Below are 24,930 nucleotides of genomic sequence, written 5' to 3'. Positions count from 1 at the left end.
TACCTATATTGAAATTTTGATAGAAATAAGTATTAAGCATCAAGCCTTTAACGAATATTCAAATAGAATAGAATATTCGACTTATTTTCCAATGTGAATACAAAATGCTTATGCTGGCGAAAAGACCTTTTGATATTCCACACACAATAAACTGATGACGTGATTCTACTAGTAGTTCTGTGAACAGTAGACCTAGCGCTCAGTAAGTTACATTGACCTGTTGTTATGTTTTCTCAAAAATTAATAAATAATTTATCAACTTAAAATGTCTAGAAAAAATAAGCATAGAGCTTTCTGTCCTATCGTACCGTGACGTGTCGTCCCGGAATGTGAGTGTGAGCGCTGTTATCAGGTCTGGCTGCCGTCGATACGCCAATCCAATCAACCCATCAGAGAAAATTCTGTGTTATCGAAAAATCGGTGTTTTGAAATTAACAAAATAAACTACCGTAATGCTGATTTCCTACAAACTTCATTTCTCACTTTTCATGATTTTAGAAATCAATTGCTTTTCAATAATATTTGTTGCAATTTTAATAATCAGATTAAAAAAGAAAAATTTAAAAAAATGTTTTCTATCAATAACTCCAAACTACAAACTCCAAACTAGAATCATGGCCTCAGCTTATGGAAAGACAATGTTAGTAAACAACTGTTGATGGAAAGATACATTTTCAAGATGTTCGATGTTTTTGAACAGGTAGTATTATAGTCAACTAGACAGCTGATTTATGATGAATAATTCTATAGTCTGATTTTTACGGTAATATTGGCGTATGAAGGAGGCTCCTTTTTCCTTTTATATTATCCTTGAAATGCAAAATTTCAAAAAACCGTATGTATACGTCGACGCGAAATTCAAAAACATTTGACATGCCTGTCAAATTTCATGAAAATCTATTGCTGTGTTTCGCTGTAAATGCGGAACATAAATATAAACAAAAATATAAACATATAAACATAAAGATAAATGCAAAACCGTCGACTTGAATCTTAGACCTCACTTTGCTCGGTCAACTAATTTTGAATGATTATACTTCTAGAACTAGTTTACAATAATTCACAGTATATACGTTTATAGATCGAAGTCTGTTTACAAAGGAAGACGAGAATCGTAGACTGAGAAGTGAGAAATACGAGGTCGAGTCCCCGACGAAGAGTTGCGAGTTGCCCCTTCCCTCTGGTGAGGGGACGGACAACGGGAGGGGAAAATCGGTTGTCCGGGAATCGGGAAGGTAAGCAAGCTGCAAGGAGGAAGGCGAAGACCAACTCTACTCTTGGTGTTGCAGGTGAATCTGTTGCTGCCTGCTCCTTCAGTGTCTCGCTTGGCGTTTGATCATCAACAACACAACGCAGATTCGGTAAGTACCAGAACAGGTGCCTGCAACTATCTTTCATACAACTAAAATAAAGATATTATTTGTAAAATCATACTTATGTTTGTTAAATTAGATTATATGCTTATGTATATTCTTTTTAATTTCTCAATACAATGAAAATGTATTCTATTCTGATAGAGAATCTGACAAGACTTCAATAAAATAATAATATTAAAAAATACTGCAGCAAAGTCTATTGTGGAATAGGAAATATTAACATCCCATGTTGAATTTATTTTCATTTTGTGAGTTGAATTATTCAAATTAGTGAGTAAATTGGAGATTTCTTTCAATTTTGAGAAAATATTTTATTTATTATTATCAAACGAAGATCCAAATTAAATTATGTAATTCACCCCGAAGACTTCTGCTACTGCAATTATTCACAACAGGGTAAACAGCTAGATAGAAATTCGATAAGCGCTACTATTCAAAAATTATCCCATATCATTTTTATAATTGTTTAATAGTAGCGCTCATCGAATTTCCATCTAGCTGTTTACCCTGTTGTCAATATTTGCAGTAGCAGAAGTCTTCGGAGTGAATTACAGCATTTAATTTGGATCTTCGTTTAATAATAATTAATTCATTAGCATTTTAATAAAATTGCAATATCTCAGTAATTTCCATCTGTAAAATATTTTATGATTTTTCATGGGATGCAGGATAGATTCTTCAAAATCCAAAATAGATTTCCAAGATTCAATGAGTTCATTTCATTATTATCTTCTAATTTTATTAGTACCGTAAGTCTCAAATTTGAAAAAGTGAAACTTACGTTTCCGTAAGTCAGAAACAAAGTTGAAGATATAGCATTCAATAGTTCAAACCTAATCAAAGTGCGATTTGATGTTAGGGCTTTATTTATACTGAGAGACTATACGAAATCTTAATCTTGATAATATTTTCCTCACCTTCAAATAGCATCGTTTTTGTTTTGCTGAGGATGATGCTCACATGACCTCCAGGCTTGTGGGTGGGTAATGAGAAGGATGAATGATGATAGAGCGGTCCTATAGCTTTAGGCGAGTTCCGAACCACCGGAAAGCAGGTTTTAAATAATATTTAGAGAAGTCGGCATTACAAGTGTAGTAGACGCGTGAATCTCAACTTATCTAATAGATGTCAACGAGAGACAACCGTTTCCAAATTATTTTTGTTCTACTCCCAAGCTAAAATCTTCAATTTAATAATATTTAATTGTTGAAAAATCATTATATCTTAATCTCATCAGTCATCAAAATTAGTTTGAATCAATATCTTGATATCATCTGTGAGAGTTTTTGTAACAGTTTTTGTTTTGTTTAGAATTATTGAAGATTATAAAGAAGAATTCATGGGTACCTCCCCCCCATAAGCCCAAGGACGCACTTTCTCCTGAAATTAATAATAATCAAGCTTTTAAGCCCCCCTCCTTGAATTTTAAATCCAAATACCAAAAAATAACAAATACCGAGAAAATTGGGTACGGTACTTTGAAAACCAAAAAATTTAGTCAGTACTCATTTTAAACACTGCAGACCTTTTTTGGGACCCCCCCCCCCAAATAGAATAGACTGGAATGATGTGTTAGACCGTATAAAAATATAAATTTTGTCTGTCCCTTTGAAGTGTTTTGCATTTTGAATATAAATTGGGAAGCAATCAAATTCCAGATGCTGAGCACGAATATTATTCTGAACCAAGTAGCTTAATAGCTGAATGTGAATATACTTTTACTCTATATAGGTGAATTATTGAATGACACTTGAAGACTCGTATTCGAGTTTCAATATGTACCCTACTCCCAATATTAGAAGTCTACTGTTGGGATCGTGAAGGCATGGTTTAGCTTCTGTTCAGCATTTTGCATACCCTAACGCCGTGTACTGTAACTAAGCTGAATTTACAAATCTCGAATCTGGATTGGTTCGAAGCTCTGTCGTTTTGAGCATAATGCTAATCCAGATTATAAGATAGAGTGAAGCTTTTTTGAGATCGAAATTGCAGTTGGATTCCTCAACCGAGTCACTCCAAGAAAGTTTCAAATTAACCCTTTTATATTAATATACTTTAGCAAAACTAATGAACAATCACTGTTAACGTCATATTGAACAAAACCTCATTCGTTTTGCACCAAAACGAGGATTAGCGGTCCTAGATGAGTAGGTTCATTTGTATTTTTAATAAATTGGGTCGAAATGAACACAAATTGAATTACTGTATGCACACCTAGACCAAAAGAGCTATCTCTGACATTTTCTGCAGGGGTTTCCAGTCTAACCAATTTTTCAGTTGATTCTTGACAAGGTGAAATCCACTTGAAAATAATGAATTCATAAATAATTGCTGAGCCAACGACTACCGTACGAATGCTGGCTGCTTGCTACATCCGACCCGCTTGATATCATCTTCATGAATAAGAATGAATGTGCCGGTTTCTAAACATGTAAAAGAATCTACCCGAGTTATTAATCATGAATTTAGTTCGAAAATTGTATCATTCAGTTCGTATAGGGAATTACTGAGCCATTACTAAAATGGTATTGTACAGGAATCTATTCTTGCCAATGAATACCATACAAATTGTCGATTTATAAACTAGCAATTTAGAGACTGGGATCTATAAATTATTCACACTGTATTTTCTCAATCAGAGAAGATTATGCAGTCGAGGTTTATAGTTTTCTAAATATTCCGTACTTGTAAAAGGTTTCAAGGCTTGCCAGATTGTAAAAGGTTCAACAGAAATATTAAATCAGCTTAGAAGTAGGCTACTACATTTCACCACTAGGTCGCAAAATTGACGAAATGTTGAGGGCACTGCGGTACTCGATTCTAGAAGGCAGGGTGCTGGAAGAAAGGTGCATGAAGTAGATTCTCTGGAAAATATGGAGATAGACGATCCTCAGAGAGCCCATGTACCTTTTCTTGAGATAATGTAGGCCTATAGAGATGATTCGGTCTGATTCAGCCTCTCATGATCTTCGGTCTACATGGGTGAGCTATATGACTATTGAACGTGTTACGTTGGTTCACGTGTTCCTGGATTATTCAAGTGAACAAATATATATTATTTAGAGTGCTGAAATTCTTAAGCATTGACAACAAATTATTTTTCTCACTAGAAATAGGTGCACACAGAATAAAAGCTACTGAGAAACCTACTTCTTCTCTGAAATTATAAGAACTACAATAATTAACTCTCTGTAGAGATCCGTTATAAAACAGCCTGAACTGAAGACTGAACAGTCGTTTTTCATGATAATTAGCTTCTACAACCTTGACTGTTCTAATATATTTTCGACGTAGGCCCATTCTAGCTACAAATAAGTTAATTAAATCTTGAAATTGTATCATTTTTTTATAGCATAGCTCAGACGCAGATCTACTCACACGAACTATACAATCATGTATATAAAGTTGATAGAACCTACTTGTTCTGTATTTTGTATTCATAACGAGGCAAGTGGTTGCCCTTGTAGACAGTCTTCCTTGCATTTGCCTTCCTAGCTTTTTGAAGACCGGTAGACGAATCATTTGATACTTTTCCAACAGAGTTCTTTGTTTTGCTCGAGAGAATTCATTAGTTGAATAATAATTAATAAACAAAACTTTTATTTTGAATTCATAATAAGTAGAGATTGAGTTCCTAATTTATCGAACAATGATCTTTGTAACCAGTTACAAAGAAATTTGTTCTATTGATAGACAGTTTTTGAATATTCTGGTTGTGTAGAAATGAGTCATAGTTTTATCGACAATGGCGAATTTAGATGAGGAAGGAGTGAAGCATGATGAGAAGAGGGTGTGAGTGAGAGATAGAAATAGGATTCTTTATTGATTCATACAATAAGTTCATCATCAGAAATCATAGGGAGAGAAAAAATAAGGTAACCTTGTGCTATTCCTCTCTCAAAATTAGATCAGGTTACACATAGTCCGAAATGGGTTTAAGTCTTGTAGTTGTAGGATAGAAACAAATGCGAATTTTCTCTGCAAGATTTAATTTTCCCGATACATAGCCTATTCTACAATAAGCTTCATTAAGTAGCAGGCTTTTTTTGCTTTACTTTGAATCAGAACTTGAATTTGGAGGAGCAGTGATGGAACAGATTTTATTTCATACTTTGAATTATTTAAATTCAAAGTAAAGAGTGTGAATTTTAGAACGAAAACCAAAACTGACTGTTGATTGTTTGTTGCTCTCCTGGGAATGGATTTCATGACAGGATAGGATAACCCAGTAAAAAACTTTTCAACGGAATCAATAAGTAATTAATAACTTTATTTTCTAGCAGCAAAGAATATGCATTTAAATAGTGATTCGAATTGCTTTTCCGACAGTCTTCTCAATTGGAACGGCCTTTTACCAGCAGCCGTCACGTCAGACTGTGCAGTATAATGATTTCAAAATATTACTCTCAGCGCATGCGCGGTTATTAAGACGATAGCGTGTCAGAGATTGCAAAATTTACGGAGAAAATTAATCGCACACTGTAATTAAAATTCTGACTCATTTTTAATGAAATTTCGATCTCTATAAATGATGTAAAACAACGCAAATTTTCACAAGAAGGTGGACTGGTGTTGCGTTGTTCTGTAGAATAAAACAATCTAAGATTAAGTTTTTTCTGTTATAGCCTAGTTGTTTTCTCCTTCTGAATGGGAGGACATTGTTTCTAACCTTAGTTATTATAAGATGAAGAAACGTGATGATAGATAAAGGTATGAGCAAGATTCAAATTATAGGCTTGAAGGTTTAATGCATTTCATCAATTAATTACAGCCTATTGATAAAGTTCACACGAAGAGAGAAAAGGAGAAAACATAAATAATTTCTATCAAAATAATAATGTAATAAATATAATTATTATATTTTACGAAATTAATAGATGATTCACCTCAGAGAACTATATTCAGAGAACTATAGTTCATCATAGAGCTGAACTGTACCACTGATAGAAAACTGAAGACATCAATAAACTCATTTTTCATAGTTTTTAGTTTTTCTAGAAATAGAAGTAGTTGTTTTAATAGCAGGTCTTAGAAAATCTTCTCTTAAAAGTCATTCTAGAGGGAAGATGAAATTATTGTCAAGAGTGGATTTTTCTACATTTCCAGCGATTTAATTCATCCACAATTTTTTTGTCATTTTGCAAATTTTCAATGAATTTATTACTATAAGCATTACACATTGAAAGAAACCACTATTATCGGATAATTTTCCTTCCATCCATTATGATTCAGGATTTCTGTTGCAATCGGTTGAAACTCTCGATGATCTAATAGACTTGTGATCTGAGGCTTTGGAAGTGACATTGAAAAACGTACAAATATAGAACATATATATAGAACAACGAATGACAAATGAATAATTGATGGAAAAAACCTGTTCGACATTGTAAGCTTCACAATAATTATTTTCGATGATAATTGTGTTATTACATGTTACATTCAATTTTTTGTTTCCATTGTTCGATACTTATTTCGTGTGTTCTGAGTATAACATTATTTCCACTCCACTGTAGTTCTCAATAAAATTGAACGAAAGGTGAGGAGTGAGGATCTTATGAAAGTATTCCTTTTCAAAAAATAATAATTCGTTTGTATAGAACAGAGTCTTATTTCTTATCACGAATCTGTTATCAAATCGAATGAGGTTGATAGAAGTTTTTAATACTTCCAGTAGCTTCACAAGAAATCTGAGAAATATATCTTTTGTATAGAAGATGATTATACGCGTGGGAAACTATCAGTATCATAATAAATTACAATAATTATTGCGCTACTCAATTTTCTCCACACTACTATAAAATTTTCGCGACCATGTATAATTCAGAAACTGAATTTATTATTTGACGCAATAAGAGTCCTTGGATTATCTTCATCTGGCAGGTGGTATAGTACGATGCACGGTATCCAGGAGATCTTGATTCTATCATGTACTGTATAAGCAGATAAATTTTTATAATTCTTCAATGGCCAATCCAGGAGCTTTCTGACAATGACAATGGAATAAGCTCTTTTCGATTTTGATAGTGGTGTTGATATCTAACATTTTCTATTGTTGAATTAAGTGATTATCAGTTATTTTGAGAGATTTTTTGATGCGCAATTATAAATTGGTACTAATTTTAATAATTAATATCATTATCACAATTGACAAATACATTTGACTACACATATGTAGATTTTACATGTTGATTTTTTGATCAAGTTTAACCATCAGTCGTTCATCACTGATCATCATCACAGCCCTATAAAAATAAGGGTTTGTAAAAAAGACGTCGAACATACATTTTTGAACATTATAGATCTCGATGAAATTGTTATTATTATAAGTGAGGCATCGTTGATACTGTAAAGTTGATCAGTACCTTGTCTTTGTTATTATGAACGTCAGTTCATTATGCAACACACTGCATGAATGGTCTTACTTTTCGTTGGCTGATCATCGACTTTTATTTATCGTCGCTGGCAGCTTGCATTATGTCACTGCATGTGGATTGTGCTGTGAAAGGTCTCCTCCTCCTCCTCCCTCTCCTCGTCCACCTCCTCTTACTCCTCATCCTCCTCATCCTCCTTCTAGATGGGTAGTACCGTCCCCTTCCACGAAAGTGTGTGTTTGGTGTTAGTTTTCGCCATTGCACAATTTCCCTTTGTCCTGAGACAAGGAGACATACGCTTTCTTGGGTCTATCCTTGCGATGGAGCTCCAAGCTATTCAAGATTAATGATAATGGATTTGGATTTCAGTAATCTAGATCTGACATTTGGTGCAATGCTCACCCTGGTTCCAATCTGCAACTAATGTTCTTCTTGGGCTTAATTCCCTTCTACAAATGTCTTCGAGTAAAATTTCATAATCATCACTTTTCAGGTTTTTAAGTCTACAAAAACCCTCATTGTTCCAAGTTGTTATTCAGTTCAAAGCAGGCTATTATAGATACGTAAGTGATAAAGAGATTATAGATTTTTAGTGATAAATTATAATGAAATCGAAATAGACAGAGAAAATCTGTTGTAAGAGAGATGTTTTCATATCTTTATGAGATAACAACTCTCAGCGCGCGATTATTTTTTATTTTTGAATATTTTAATTATGTTCTATTTATAATACTGTCACATATATTCAAGGCCATAATTGTGAAAGTAACTATTCTCTATTTGTCAGTTGGATGCTTAATTGGGCTACCTATAATAGGTAATTTACTCCCATATTATATTTCTTTAAGTCACGAATTGATCATTGAATTATTGGATGTCAAATTAAGAACAAATAATTGGTAAGGTATTTTAACGAATAGTTCCGATCTCCCAAATTTCCTACTCCAAGTATTTACAAAGAGCTAAATCTCACACTTCTGTTGAATGAGAAGGAATCTAGCTCACTTCATCAGCCTTTATAGCCTTCTTGCGTTAGTTTTCCTCCTTCAAGTTCTGATTCGGTCTTTGACAATGACCTTGAGTGAAGAAGATACCACTTATGTAACAAACAATCTTGGTGATCTAGAACGAGATAACTTTTTATTGTGATCATTCGAGAAGAAGTGCATCATCGCTTTAATTCTCTTTTTATCGATAGTGTGATGAATTCATAAGAGGCCACTGATTACTTCCCTGAGGCTAATAGTTGACCACTTATGAAATTAGCACGTCATTTGAAACAGAAATTCGTCATGTATCGTTTAGGAATATGAAGCAAAAGCAGTTGCTATTGGTACAGCTTTTGATATTTTTATAATTCACCAATTTCCATTCTGAAGATCAACAAATAATGCTGAATTAATTTTTTAATATTTGCTGCTGATGGTGACCTTTTAAGTCTGAGATGTAAAAGTTGGAGCGAGTTTGTATGGAAGGGAGTTTCTAGAGGGGTAATGAAATGAATGTTAATCTGAAAGGGAATCAAACCCAAGAACGGAGCAGCTGAAGAAAACTCAAGTTACGATGACACTCAAAACCTGAAGGATATGCTCACACACTACAGCTCGACAATATTTGAAATTGAAATGGAAGTTACTTTTACATTAACTCTAATTTAACTGTGATTTTTCCAATCTCTTTCCCAATATCCCAATACTCATAAGACCGCCCTGATCGCTCTTTGTGTCCTAGCGCGTGATACTATTGGATTTTACGAAGTTTGAATAACTTTTTTATTGCGAATGGAAGCAATATCTCCCGCAAAAACATCAAGAGAGAAAAGTAATCGCCTATCCATGATATTTATTATAGACTAGATTTATTATAGATTTATTAGTGAGCACCTAGGACGTATAAGGAAGCTATATTTTTAAGTTTTGTTGCAATCCATCCAGTAGTTTTCCAGAAATCGTGATCAGTGAGACAAGAATTTTATAAGTATAGAAGATGAGAGAATTATATCACCTGGTTTGAAGATTGGATTGAAGAGCATAGAGTAACTGTGCCTCTAATGGAAAATTTGCAATTTTCAAAAGTTGTCTTGTATTTTGCAATAGATTGACGTCAATGGACCGTTAATATTGTTGTTTGGGAAATCCAGAAGTGAAAAAACAAGTCCAACACAGATTCATCTGCACAGGTACGAGGTACCGGTTTCTTGAACCAGTGAACTTCAAAGAATTTTCTTCAGTGTTGAGTCATCAATTTTATTACTACGGTAGTTCAGTTTAAACTGGAATACTTATTGGTTGATCCAGATATTCTGAACTCCATAGGGCCTACACCAATCCTTTGGTTGATTCTATCCTATATTGTTGCTGTTTCTTGGATAATTGCTACCTATTCTCAATTGTCAACTTTTCAACAGTGTTTCAGCATTGTCAGAAGTGTAGTGCCAACTGTATATACGGTAGGGTAGTAGCTTACTGCCGTTTGGAATACTTGGCATATATAATACAGTAAATACCAAATACAGTCTTCTAGAAATGGTATATAAAGATTAATATTGTGCTTCTTACATTTCTGGAATAGTAATTTCTGTCTATCATTTGTGATAGTCTGATTATCATCTATGTCTATCATTTCTGACAGTAGAGTTCTTAAATAGGGCCATTCTTCAAATTTTCTGGCCTGAGGCTGATCCAATTATGAGTTTTACTGTTTCATTCTCATCTCCCAAATCTCTATATAAAATTACAAGAGTGAGTAGCTGACGAGTGGATTCTCCGAAAATAATGTCAACTGATACTATAAGGGCTATATAAGGTCTAGAGTATATAAAGAATAAAGTGTCTAGAAAAATACAAAAAGTGTTACTCCTGCTGATGAGTTGAGTAAAGGTAGGCTATATAACGTGCATTGAAGATGATAAAATTATAAACCTATTAAAAATTGGAATTATAATGATAACATTTATAATAAAATTGATAATGGTAATAATTATCATTATAAATAAATTGATAACATTTATAGTAATTACAATGATGGAATGTGAAGTTGTTCCAATGCCACTCAACTTCTTGGGGCAGAAAATATTTATAAGAATAAGAATAATCAATAACACGAGTAATTAGAACAGGAAGTACATCAATACCACTTGAGCACATGTAACAGCTTCTTTGTTCATTCAATAATTCGATGCAGAAAGAAGAATATTATGAGTGGTGTAATTAGTGTTGATTGTTCTTGTAAGTTATTGTATTAATTAACTTTTATGTGCAATTGTATCAATTTGTAATTAAAACGTTCAAGCACTAAATAATCAAGGATTGAGAAATTCTGTTATATTTAATGAGCCTGTTCATAAGAACGATTAATAAATAGTTTTCATTGGTGGTTGTTTTGCCATTCACTTTTCTATGTGGATTAAGTAGGTGATTTGGTGATTATAAATGTCATTGCTTGCCCTGAATTACATTGCAATCTTGATTTTCCCTCACTCTCCCACTAATTCCTAATTACTTCTTATACATGTTTCATCTGAAAGGAAACATTTCAAAAGAAAAGTTCCAGTCTGAGTGGAATTCTCCAAAGGAAAAAATGAGTCATTGACTCATTGGAATAATATTATGGTAAATATTCAGATAATTATTGGAAAATAATCAAATCAAAACAGTTATGTCAAAAAACATAATACATTTCATAACAAATGCCAGCCCCAAGTTGGTCTAGTGGTGTGGGACGTTACAATCTTCTATCTGCTAGCACTTGCCTAGTAGTGAATTCGAATCACATGGACGTTTCACGTGATCATCTCATAAATCAACCAACCACAAGCCAAACGCTCTTGAATTGAAGTGAATTTTATCACTGTCCTGGGAGTTTTGGTAATGGTCAATGTCCATTGGTCTTATTTAAGAAATGAACGTGCCTTTAAGATCGCTTTGATCCTCGAAGTCCTCTCACAGTCTCATAGTCCTATCATGAATAATACAATCCAATGCTCAACTTATTTAATAGGATAATTGTATTCAAATTTATTTGAATGATAATCAAGGACAACCTTTAATTGTTGCTAAAAATAATAATGCTAATGATTATGTTTGTATTGTTTTCAGAAATGGCAATGTTTGGAGCTGTTGTTTTTCTCTTTTGCTTGGCGTCAGCGATGTCAATGCCCCAACCCAACACGAAGATCGTCGTTCCAAATGAACCTAGTGAGGTGAGATCATATACCAAGCCGAATAATCACCATTTCCATCATGCAATTGGTCAGACCAGCGTGCTCGAGGTCATCATTAGGCCTCTTTATGCGTCCAATTTTACTTTTCTCATACCAACACTCACAACTCACTTCTCTCAAAACAACCGGCAAAGCCAGAAAATAATTATTCCTAGTTGATGACTGCCATCTTGACGTCAAAGGTGTTCGTAATGTAATTTTCCGGTTCCCCATCTTTAACGACAACACTTAAATTGAAAAGAATTCTATTCCCAATATTATTGTCGTTTTACAATCTACTCTATAATTCAAGTGGAAAGCCAGGAAGTTTTCAAAAGAAAAAACTCCATACTGATACACTTAATTGTTGTGTTTCATGAATTGAAAATTTAGTTTTAATCAAGTTTCATGTTTCAGTATCGGTATAGCGATACTGGAATAGAAACTAAGCTTCTTTTTTATCTTGATTATATAAAAAAGTGGACCATTTGAAAATTTATTATAAGATCTGAATATTATGACCTAGACTCTTTCCTGAATTGGAATGAGAGGTCTGTATATACAGCTCTCAGGTTATAGTAGAATCAATATTACCATAGAGAAAGGATAAGCGTAAGAAAAGTAATATAATTCACAGCTATACTGTTTAGAAGCCTTCACCATAGAGAGCGTAAGCCTATTTGTTTGTCTCTGATATTACTCAGTAAAGTAGTAACTTGTTATTTCTTGGTCAATAAAATTGCAAGTGCCTCTAAAATGAACTTGAGAGATGATACACCCTCACTTCTATGCAAGTCTCTTCCCTTAATTATTGAATCAATTTTAGGGTTCTGTAAACAGCAGTACTGTCTTGGGATATTGAGTACTAGTACATAATCATGTTCTACAAATTGTATTTGTAGTTTAAATTACATTTGAGTTTAAATTGACCGAGCGAAGTGAGGTCTAAGATTCAAGTCGACGGTTTTGCATTTCTCTTTATGTTTAAATGTTTATATGTTGCGCATTTACGGCGAAACGCAGCAATAGATTTTCATGAAATTTGACGGGTATGTTCCTTTTTAAATTGCGCGACGACGTATATACAAGGTTTTTGGAAATTTTGAATTTCAAGGATAATATAAAAGGAAAAGGAGCCTCCTCCATACGCCAATATTAGAGTAAAAATCAGACTATAGAATTATTCATCATATAAATCAGCTGTCGAGTGGATTATAAATTGCATGCAATTCAATATCTCAATGTAACTTGATGAAAAATCAGCTGCTGTGTGGACTATTAATTGCATGCCTCATTGAATGCAATTTTTATGCACTATTAAATGAACTATTGATAGCATGCAATAAATAACTAAAATAACATAGTATTGTCTCTCGACCTTTCTCTGCTATGAACTTGGGCTGTCCTGTTGCCAGTATGTCTTGAAGGAAATTAGCTTTTGATGTTAGCATTTTTGATACACCAACCCCAACAGCCATTAGCCGTTTTCACACCGATATCTCGCCGACACGACATACTGACAGGATTTACTCTGATGGACAGTATAAGAGGAGGCTGTGGTTTATGACTGCGCGAGTTCTACTGTTCACAGAACTACTAGTATAAATATAATATAGGTCTGGTAAATGCAATATTTAACAGTAACCTGTTATTTCCAGATCAACACAATTGGGAAAGGAGAGGTGGGTGCTTCATGGGGCGGCTTTTCGGCTAGCGCTGGCCTGGGAGGCAGCACCAGAGGCGGCGGTCTGCACGCGGAGGCGGCTGCTCCCGGCTACTCGGCGGCGGCTGGACTTGGAGGCGGCGCTTCATCTTCAGGCGCGGCAGGTGGTGTGGCGGGGGCGGGAGCCAGTGCCGGCGCAGGAGGTCACCACGGAGTTGTCGGAGGAGCCGAACACGGAGTACCTCAGGGAAACTTCTTTGACAACATTTTCAATGCAAGTGCTATCTTTATCCTCAACCTCATCCCCTCAACATGGATTTTGAATTAGTTAGAATAAGATTTATCTCCCAAAATTATACAATACAAAAAGCGCTTTTACATTATATAACATTATTATCCATACTAGCATTGATTGGATTCATTTAGAATCCATTGAATTAAAATTAGTTTTCCACAATCACGTGGTACAAGAAGAGAGGAAATTTATAAAATTTATAGGACTACCCGTCCCCGTCTTAAAATTATATTTTTAGAATTGTTACCCGAAGCACTATTCACCACAATAAAAGGAAAGACTGTATATGACTGCATAGGTGTAAAACCTTTGTGAAGATAAAGATGACTCCAATAAAGAATTTGAATTGAGATGAATTGTAACATCGACAATTTTACTTCATCTATGTTGTACATATTGATATAATGTCGGGGACCGAGCTTCGCTCTGGACTACAAAAGCATAACAATTTATTACGAAAGAAGAAATTATAATAACATTCATAGTTCATACAGAAATGTTCTATCTAATCACAGTAAATACCCAGAGGAATGCAAAAATTTCTCTCACAAAGGCCCGGTTGCACAAAAGCCGGTAAAATTTTAATCCTGATTAACTTCACGTGAACGAAATCAGAGAAGACCATTTCAAAAAGATGGATCTACAGGAATTAATCAGGTATGAAAATAACCCGGCTTTTTTGCAACCGGAACTAAGTACACATGAACTCGCTCACTCACTTCCATCACCAACAGACGACGAAATAATAATACTAATTTAATAATTATAATTGAATAATAATAATTATTAATAATAATAATTATTATTATCAGCTGTTTTTCCAAAGATGAATGATAATTATCCTTTTAATGTTCTTCAGCGAGTTTTCCCAGGGATGAGACCTAGTGTAATCGAATCTTTATATTATAAACATACTATGTTCTGTATTTCGTGAGAATCGTTAGAGCCGTTTTCGAGATCCAGTAAAATACAAACATCTAAACATCCAAACATCTAAACATTTAAACATATAAACAGAAGTTGCTCGTTCAATAGTATAAGATTCCAAGGGTTATGCCCACATGAGCTCCAACGTTGTGCGTGGGTGATGGGAAAGACGATGATGATTATGATGATGGGAGATGTGTGAAACTATATAGGTAGGTGGGTTCTGAACATCGGAAAGCGATTTTCTTCTTATTCTTCTTTCATTCAATGTTTAGGCTGAGCTCACATTGCATCCGATTTCGCACGAAAATTGATAGTACAAGTACGTACGAGAGAACGCACGAATAGTCCCGATACATTGAAATTGATTGTGAGTGCTCACACTACATACGAGTTAGTCGTACGTACACGCACGTATAGTTCCGACATCCGAACTCGATCCCATCCTGTTGGGATATTTTTCTCACTTCGTACGTGTTTGAAATTTATTGCTAAGCAATAAAACAAACATAACCTAACAAATATTAGCTTACGCATACTTCTTGACGGAGAGAAACGCATTTAGTGTGCGCACTCATTTCGTATGACCGGTGTCGTACGTTCACATACGGATTCGTATGCAATGTCAGCTCAACCTTAGGCTCTTGCCTGTTCCGACTCACAACAGTATATTATATCTATCCATTATATTATACATTAAATCTATAATAAAAATGGATTTTTTCTACATTATACAGTAAAACTATAATGAGATTAATTTTTTTAACCAGCTATTACATTCTTTGTATTATTTATTTTAGCGATTTTTCAACTCATAAATAATTAATGGTATTTAACAAACTTGAGCTGTCAAGAGGTCACCCGGCCAACTTGATTCTCATTAAGGCAGGCTCATGAATCTTAAATTATCTAAGCGATAGCTAATCAGCGCGACCACGGAGTCCACCGCTTCCAATATAGTGGAATTCTGACAATATAATCTCTCTAAATTATAGAAAGATCCCATCACGTCAACATTAATTTTGTTCTAAAAATTATATCAAGAGTTTAAATTATAATTTAACTTTTTGAGATTGTTTCTGAATTATTTTCAAGAACGTTCATGCGTTCCTTTTTATAATCAAGTTTGACTACAAGTTGTAGAAAGTATGAAATTTTTGCTCTACTATGAATGTCTCTTTGATAGAAAACAGTACCGGTAAATGAAAATAATAATTCCATGTTCTGTATAAAAATGTTTTTGCTCAATGTTATTTATTTCAGTGATCAATCATGGAGTACCAATTTCTAAACAATTTCAATGCTCTTCTCGTAAGATCATAAGATATTTTCAGAACTAGATCCATTATTGAACAAAATGTCATTGAGCCTGAAAAGCCCGGTTTCAAAATAGAACGGTGATTCTAAACAGGATGGAATGAAAACTCATTAAGAAACAATAATAAATTATGTGTTTGGAGTTTACTCAAAAGGTGATTATTGTGTACCAAACGGATTATTATGTTGAAGAATAGAAAAATATCCTTCAAATAGATCCAATATTTCATAAAGATGATGATCGATGCCATTCTAACAATGCTATTGTAAAATGAATATAACTTCCAATGTTGAAAAGTTTAAGTTATTGATTGCCATGATAATCGAATTTTTAGCATAAATTCAAAACATTGAAATATTGTTATTGATAATTATGTTATTTATCTTCCATTTGATTTATTTTGGACGTTTGTTGATTCGATTGGTCTCAGCACTATGCTATGATGATGATGATTATAAAAGTTTTGTACCTTTTTCCAGATCCCCATTTCTGTACTGAAAGCAGTCAACACATATTTGAACCAAAAGGGTAAGTGCTGAAAAACAAAATCTAAGAAATATTTATTTCTCTTGGTTCCAATTGCCATAATAATAGCATTTTCAGACATCGCATTTTAAACATTATTGAAATACTATTTATCATTTATTTAATTCACTTTGGATGTTTATTCTATTTTGCACTTATGGGTTTATGGGCTATGGGCTGATTTGGTGATTATAAATTAAAGTACCTATGTGACAAAAGATAGCTTGTCACACCACTGAGACTGAACTTACGGTACATTTATGGGATATTTCTGACTGAGTGGGTTATTCTTTGTCATAATATCATGTTTTTCCGGGAGTTAAATATTGTTGTTGGTTGGCGCTTGGCTATCCTGCTCACACATTTTTTGAGTAGCAGTTAAAGTGGGGCAGAGATTATTATTTTATATTATATTAGGCTATGAATCTAATATTTTTCACTATTGCAGCAATCATCCAAGATTTTTCTTTCTATCAATCGTTCCAATTAATCCAGTATTATATCTGTATAATCATCAACCGCACAATAATTCTAATAATTCCTGGATTTTTCCTTAAAAAAGGCATGACCGTAAGAGCCCAAAAAAGAGCAAAAAATTGGAAGCAAGCGTTCATTTCTCAAAAAATGTCGCACCGGATCTGCTCAGATATCTCGGAAACTATGAGATATATGAAACGTTATTAAGTAGATATTGTAGGACATTTTGTAAGCGTTAATTTTGTACTGATTCGTAATGATGTAATCATGTCGATAAGACGCATAGTTTTCGAGATATATGCGAAAACCAAAAAAATGGTATCTAACAACCACCCACACCCACTTGGCACAGTGAGTGGGAATTTATGATATATCTACCCCCTAAACAGAGCTGCAGGGTCAAAAATTGTCTTCCCTCTATAAAATAACTCTTTACTGACTGGACTATGTAGCGTTTTAAAAACAAGCTGCGGTGGGGTGTGAAAAATGCTCTTTTGGCTGCAGACTTGAATTAATTGCTCACATTCTTACATACCTGTTTTTTCAAGAACCTTCTCTATTAAAGAGGTTGGATACCATCATGGCGATTCTAACTTTGTTAACTTTGCTGCTCGGAAGAGGTCCTGTGACGTGCAGTTGAATGCTTCTCTCAGGTTTTTCAACCAAGACATTCAGATATTCTTCTATCTTCCACATAACACTTACCAACTATTTTACCTTGGAATAATCAACTATTTGATTTCTATTAATTCCCTCTATCTACTGTTATAAATGTATCATATTGGTGCTTTGACGAGAAATATATATATGTGATTACAGGAACAGGCCCCGCTCAACACGGAGCAGCTGGAGCTCATGGTGTAGCCGGAGCTGGAGCTCATGGTGGAGCCGTAGCTGGGATGGAGCATGGAGCCGAGGGTGCGTCAGCCGCGCACAGCGGGGCTGCAGCCAGTGCCGGAGCCCACATTGGAGCACACGCCGCCGCTGGAGCTGACTCAGCAGCTGTAGCTGGAGCTGGAGCATCAGCTGGCGATCATCATGGTCACGGAAAGCCTGGTCCCAACAACTATGATGGTGTATTCAATGTAAGATTTCATTAGATAACAATGCAATATGTTATCTATGTCTCTTTCCACTTGAATATCATGGTCAGGGAAAGCCTGGTCCCAAATAATCTATATCTATGATCTATTCAATGTGAGATCTAATTGGATAACAATGCAATACTACTATATCTCTTCCCACTTGAATATCATGGTCAGGGAAAACTTGATCCCAACAACTCTATCTCCATGATGATGTATTCAATGGAAGTTATCATCAAGTAGAATTGTAATATTACAGTGGAATTAAAACATCATACGACTCTGAGGAATCTGCGGAACAGAGAAATATAGGTAGATGGGGAAGCTGTACAGCCAATTGGAGTGAGGGATAGAGTCATAGAAACAAGCGCTCTTGTCAAGTTGACAAAACACGCTCAGTCTATGCAGTGCTTCCAGAGAGGAAACTACCTGAGAAAACTTATACAAAATTTATACAAAGACTATAATCTTATACAAGACTATGAACTTATAATATTGATATTGTTTTATTCTCTGTAACTACGTATGAGTAGGTTATCATGAGGTGTTGAACACTCATTAAAGACTATACTTAAGAATAAAGACTATACTTATACCATAGAGCAGTGGTCGCCAAACAGTCGATCGCGAGCTACCGGTAGCTCGTGGGGAAGTTTTTGGTAGCTCACAGAAATGCTCGTGCAAAAGAATGTCATCCAGTTTGAATATATACACTTTCCCAGTCTGAAGAAAATCAATGACGAGAAAATTCCTCCACAGCACCGCAGCAATAACCAAGAATACGTTATAATTCTTTCAGACTTGAGACAACAGTTTGATCAACGATTTCAAGATTTTAAAAGCATATCAAATATGGTAAAATTCATCAACTCTCTTTTGTAGAGATATATGCAGAAGATTTTGCAGCTTGTGTTGTAAAACATTTTGGTGGAGATCAAGCTTCAGTTGAAATGGAATTTGTGGATTTTCAAAATGATCTGCCTCTTAGATCACTTTCCACTACTGGAAATATTTGACCTCAAGTCCCCAAAGAAAAATACCCAAGTATTATTAAAGCTATGAAGTTAAAAGCTATGTTCAGCTTGATCATTGCTATGTTCTACTTGTGTGAAGCATCTTTTTCAAGTATGAAATTCTTAAAAAATCGATATAAGAACATACTGACTGATGAACATTTGGACAACTGCATCAGAATGGCGGCTACAACGTACATTCCAAACATCAAGAAAATACTTGATGACCAAAAAGAGTTCCACTGCTCTCATTGAAATGTACATTTCAACTTTTATTATACTTTTGCTATGAGATAAGTAGATTTCAACTGTAGAAATGTATCGTTATAGGCAATATAAGTGTGAAAATTTCATTTCGCGTACCGTACATTCTTCAGTCTAATATTCCTTGGTAGCTCACTAGAAGATTTATAAATGCTATTCTAGCTCACAGGCTCATAAGTTTGGCGCCCATTGCCATAGAGAAACAATAGCGTAAGTATAGCGTAATTATGCTATTGTTTCTCTATGCTTATACATACAGAACACTGTCAGCGTTGCATAGCAACATTGCGGCCGCTGTATCCCTGCTTTACTCACGAGTGGAGCAGAGTATTCCTACGAGTCGGAAGATGTTTTAATTCCACTATAGTTTTCCCCACTTGAAATGCTTTTCATCTTCCAAAAGAACATAAATGCGAGATAAGAAAGCATACAGTACAAGTTGTTTGGAATTCTCCTGGAAGACTAGGCTAATCATCTGACGAGTTCAGGGGTAGTTTGTTATTACAGTATGAAAAACTTGAGTTATGATGCCATTGACTGGTGTCACTGGGTTGAGTTGAAGCTCGACATTCACCATTGTTCATGATCAATACTCAAGTAGTAGTTTTGATGCTTATTATAACAAGTGGCATCATCTTCAGTTGTACATCACAGTTGTTCAGTAAAGTTGTAGAAAACAGTGACATCCGAAGTAACAGACCATTAAGAAAGGAAAACAAATTAAATGTTGGGTTGAGTTGGAACATTTTCGACTCAAACTAAAAATTTTAATACTCATCGACATTAATACAAATAGTGTATCAATAGGGTAAATAATATTATGAATTATTAGTCTTGTAAAACATGGCAGAATTTGAAACGCTCAGTTTGTAAGATATGAAAGCTTATTAGCTCACAAATAATGCACACCATGTTAGTATAAAACCATCATGAAATAAAAACCGACATTGTCAAATTCTACAGTTGGAACGGTTCTACAACATCGACAGTGACTCAGTCGAATTTTTATAAAACCATAATTTAAAATGCTATAATTCACGTTACCTGAAGCTATCCGAATTTTTATCATTTTTTTTTTTTTTTTGAAAAGTATCCTGAATAGTCCCACATTCTAAGATTTTCGTAGGCCATGGTGGGGAATTAAATCTTATTTTGTTTCTGTAAATAAAATAAATTTATTGATTGGATGCCTATGCGTTCAGGCTTTGTCCTTTGCGGTTAATTAAATAATTTTAATAAGTTCAATGAATAATTGTGTATCTTGACCATTATGTATTCCAAATGCTTTCAATCCCAATTCATTTTATTATTATCTTCTTCAATATTATATTTGATTTAGAATGTTATGCATTGTATCATCAAGGGATAGAGAATGGTTGATTGACTGATGATAAAAATATTTCTAAAATAAACATTTTAAACAAATTTCTCAAAAATATCAACTTATTCTCTGAAAAGTTAGTCAATAACATGTTTCCTTGTCCAATCACCTATACATTATTTATTTACATTCTTTTATCGCGTGAAGCGTGGATAGTGATGAGTACTTTTTAGCAGAAGTAGGTATGTTGTGTATGATGTACCTATATGACAGATGCCGATGAAAGGAAGGCGTCAGGCTTTTTTAGTGTATGTACAGTACAAAGTACATTACAATAGAAGTTGCTTGCTCAACCATGACGTGAACGAATAAATTCGATAACGTGTAACGTCCATTGAGTGACAGGTGCCAACATTGGCGTATTTGTTGTAGCACATGAGGATAAAGCATGACATTGTCCTTGAATTGTTTTTCGTTTTTCTGTTGGACGAAGAGTCTTGATCAATGCGAGATTTGAGAATGGTAACTAACTGACTTGTTGCCTGACTTGAACAATGATTTACTCATATAGGACTTCAAGTCAAGTTTGTTCAAATATATCCATTTCAATTACATCACAGCGCTCCTCTTGGAACTTTGGGCAATTTCTAGTGGAGAAAGGCTGAATGATAGGATTTATGCGCTTGCTTGAAATAATTTCATCCACATCACAACACGATAGGAAAATTGTAATTTTCACCTATAATGTGAGATGAATACTTACTGTATTTGGAGTTTAATAGAATATTATAATTTGTAATTCATTTATTAATTCAAGAGACCCAATTATTCATTTAAATGGTTGAGGGAGGCTCTCAATTATATTAAGATCCATCCCATTCAGGGATAAGCTATGAATAGCTAGTTAATTGATTATTGTGAAGCTTTATTTTATTATTGTAGGACATTACTTCTATTACAAACTCTTTTGAAATAAGCTCCCTGCGCTCAGGTTTTTAACCTTTTTAGGGACCTTCCGCATTTAATATTAATACTATTTTACTTTTAACTTATTTTTGTTAATTTTCAATTGTATTTATATAATTATAGACGTATGCATTATATGAAAGAAAAATAAACTGTATTGTATGAAGGAAAGCTCAGACATTCATCAGCAGAATACATAGTATTGATGAAACCTCACGTTGGCCATAAGCTCATTATTAAACCAATGAAGCTCTACTGTCACTTGGCACTTGGACGTGTCTAGTCTCGACCAATGACAGCAGAGCTCAACCTTCATTGGTCAACAGCTAATGTCCAATCATAGGGCTCTCCCACTCTATATATTCTGCTGACCAATGTTTAAGCTTTCAGTTTAGAGATTGAGAGACAAGTCAGTGGTTTTGACAATATCAAGTCGTTTGAATTCAATACAACTAGTAGTTCTGTGAACAGTAGACCTCACGAAGTATTCTCATCCACAAGTACCTGATTGAAACTATAGACCTTATGGAAATACAGCAATAGACTGGCTTCTCCACACATCTGTGTAATCACTTGTCAGCTGATTTATGATGAATAATTCTATAGTCTGATTTTTACTCTAATATTGACGTATGAAGGAGGCTCCTTTTTCCTTCTATATTATCCTTAAAACGCAAAATTTCCTAAAACCTTGTATATACGTCGAAGTGCAATTAAAAACGAAACATACCTGACAAATTTCATGAAAATCTATTACCGCGTTTCGCCGTAAATGCACAACATAAACATTTAAACATTAAAAGAAATGCCAAACTGTCGACTTGAATCTTCGCTCACTTCGCTCGGTAAAAAAAACAACAATATTTGAAGTTGAATTATTGCAGATTGATTTATGTAGTATCTATATTGATTTTCTAGAACTCTCCCATAATTGAAAGCAGTGAATTAATTGACAATATTCTACTTCGTTTAAATTGTAAGAAAAATACTAAAATTTTAATAAAAAAAACTGTAATTCGTTTAAATTGTAAGAAATAAAATTGTAAAAAAACCTCAGCAAAATAAAGTGGAGTCAATAGCTACCAAAATAGTGTTAGTAATTATACAATAGTCTATAATCAGTGCTCCTAACTTCTATTGTCTTTATTTATTATGAAAATAGGCTTCATATTTCTTAAGTATTCCAGAGCATAAAGCCGTGTTTTTGAGGAATTTAAACAAAATCTTATTTTACAGATTCCTATCTCTGCGTTGAAATCGGTCAACCAGCTACTCAACGGCTAGAGGACCAAGGAAGATTGCTGCACTCACAAGATTCATGAATACTTTCTGTATAACTATTATTGAAGAGTGTACAACCTAGCTGTTAAGTACTTGTGATGATAATACTCTCTTCATGAATAATACGGTACTCTTCAATGTTTAATTTTTATAATTTGTCTACAAAAACAGAAATGTAATCAATTATCATCTATCATGTATTTATTATTGGATTCATTTATGCCCAATATGTTGATAGAACTTCTTAAAGTTCCAAAGGTATTATTAGGATTTACTCTAGAATATGACTTAAATTAATTTATTGAATAAGTACACAACTGTGATGAGATTGCTCATAAGCTGTTATATTGTGATCACAAATTTGATAAATACATTATCAAGGAATGAATTATAAGAAAATAAAACTGGTTCGTTTGTAACAATTATATTGGTTTTGATTTCGGTTCATTTTATAATAGAATTCTACCTCACTCTCCCATTGGCGTAAACTGGTGGTGATTGCCAGTCCCACGAGGGGATTGCTCCTGGATGTAAATTATTTTACAAAAAATAATAAAAGAACTTGGGGTTTGGGTTTACCTTATTTCCTATAAAGTATAATAATTTACCACATACTATCCAACAACGAAGCTGTAGTATATCAGGAGAAATAAGAAAACTTCACTGAAATTGAGTTTACAGTAAATATTGAGTTCCATCAATCAAAATTATTTTTAATGAAATGAGCGAATCAAAAAAGCAAACTTAGCAAAAGTATATCATTCTCGATTAAAAAAATCCATGCAGAACATATTTTGAGTTTTGCAGCTGAAGAAGACACAGATATAGGTATTGGGTGTTAGATATATAGGTATACCACTACTAGTGGTGAGGGGGATTAGATTGGAGTTCTTTATTTATGTATGTTACACTATTTACTGGCTTATACATTAAATGACGGTACCGTATTGCTAATTATTAAACGAATTTTACAAATTATAAAAAATTAATCAATGAAAATAAATATTGAATGCAATAAGAATAACAATGATTTATAATATTGTTATGTAACTTCATAAATCGGCGGTGTTTCAACAAATAATTGTCGATTCTCTGAAAAAAAGGATTTAAAATAATATCCTTTCCATCAACACACGACCAGAGAGAGAGAGAGAGCGAGTAATTAATAATTCATAAGACAACAAACAATTACAGATAGGAATACTGTACAATTAAATCAAATCAGGTCGATTACTGAATAAGGTTCTGAGATGCCAACGATCTACGAGACCCTCATTGTAGAGTGCAACTTAGGAGTATTTTGGGGGAAGCAGAAAGGGTAAGGGTGAGGAGTTTTGATGTAACACTTTTCCATATGTATGATAATAGATATAGATGAGAGAAAAATTGGCCTGATTTGATTTTTGCCCATAAAAACCTTTGTTGACTATCAATGCAAATTTTGGGCATAGTTCTCCTCCTTATTTCCATATTATTCCAGTTGACCAGCTAATCACATTGGTTCCTTACAATCGTTTCTCCAGTAAAACAAGGGACAAATGAATTGATTGTCTTAATAACTATATATTAATCTGTATTATCCAACATGTTTACCATATTTGATTCTGTTATTGTATGGTACGTACGAGTACCTACAATACTTTTAAATAAAGCTTCGGTACAAGTTATTTCTCCCATTCAGAATTTATGATACCTAGCCGACCAGGAAGAAATTTAGTGACTATGCTGGCTTTTAGAAAGGAATTTACGATTTAGTACCTGGCCTAATAGAAAAATGCGTTCGAAAAACTGTTATGTTAACTGTAGTGGTATCTTAGCTCAATGGAATATTCGACTCGACTGTTGCA

At 34.0% G+C, this 24,930-nt stretch overlaps 1 protein-coding gene across 1 annotated transcript; it reads left to right on the top strand.

Annotated features, from left to right (window-relative positions):
- Window positions 1-1,137: 1,137 nt before the first annotated feature.
- LOC111049875 (glycine-rich cell wall structural protein 1.8) lies at window positions 1,138-23,506 on the top strand. The gene is made up of 6 exons (XM_039423108.1): window positions 1,138-1,361; window positions 11,845-11,948; window positions 13,607-13,885; window positions 16,631-16,679; window positions 17,973-18,238; window positions 23,039-23,506. The coding sequence occupies exons 2-6, from the start codon at window positions 11,847-11,849 to the stop codon at window positions 23,084-23,086; spliced, it is 744 nt and encodes a 247-aa protein (XP_039279042.1). The 5' UTR covers window positions 1,138-1,361; window positions 11,845-11,846; the 3' UTR covers window positions 23,087-23,506.
- Window positions 23,507-24,930: the final 1,424 nt, after the last annotated feature.

Source organism: Nilaparvata lugens, chromosome 3 (genome assembly GCF_014356525.2).
Source record: "Nilaparvata lugens isolate BPH chromosome 3, ASM1435652v1, whole genome shotgun sequence".
NCBI lineage: Eukaryota > Metazoa > Arthropoda > Insecta > Hemiptera > Delphacidae > Nilaparvata > Nilaparvata lugens.
Note: the sequence above shows the minus strand (reverse complement) of the source record. Positions and strands in the feature narration are given on the sequence as shown.

Coding starts and splice junctions, on each gene's coding strand:
- LOC111049875 (XM_039423108.1), top strand. CDS start 11,847: ATGGCAATGTTTGGAGCTGTTGTTTTTCTCTTTTGCTTGGCGTCAGCG. Junction 11,949..13,606: donor TTCCAAATGAACCTAGTGAG/GTGAGATCATAT, acceptor TGTTATTTCCAG/ATCAACACAATTGGGAAAGG. Junction 18,239..23,038: donor ACTATGATGGTGTATTCAAT/GTAAGATTTCAT, acceptor CTTATTTTACAG/ATTCCTATCTCTGCGTTGAA.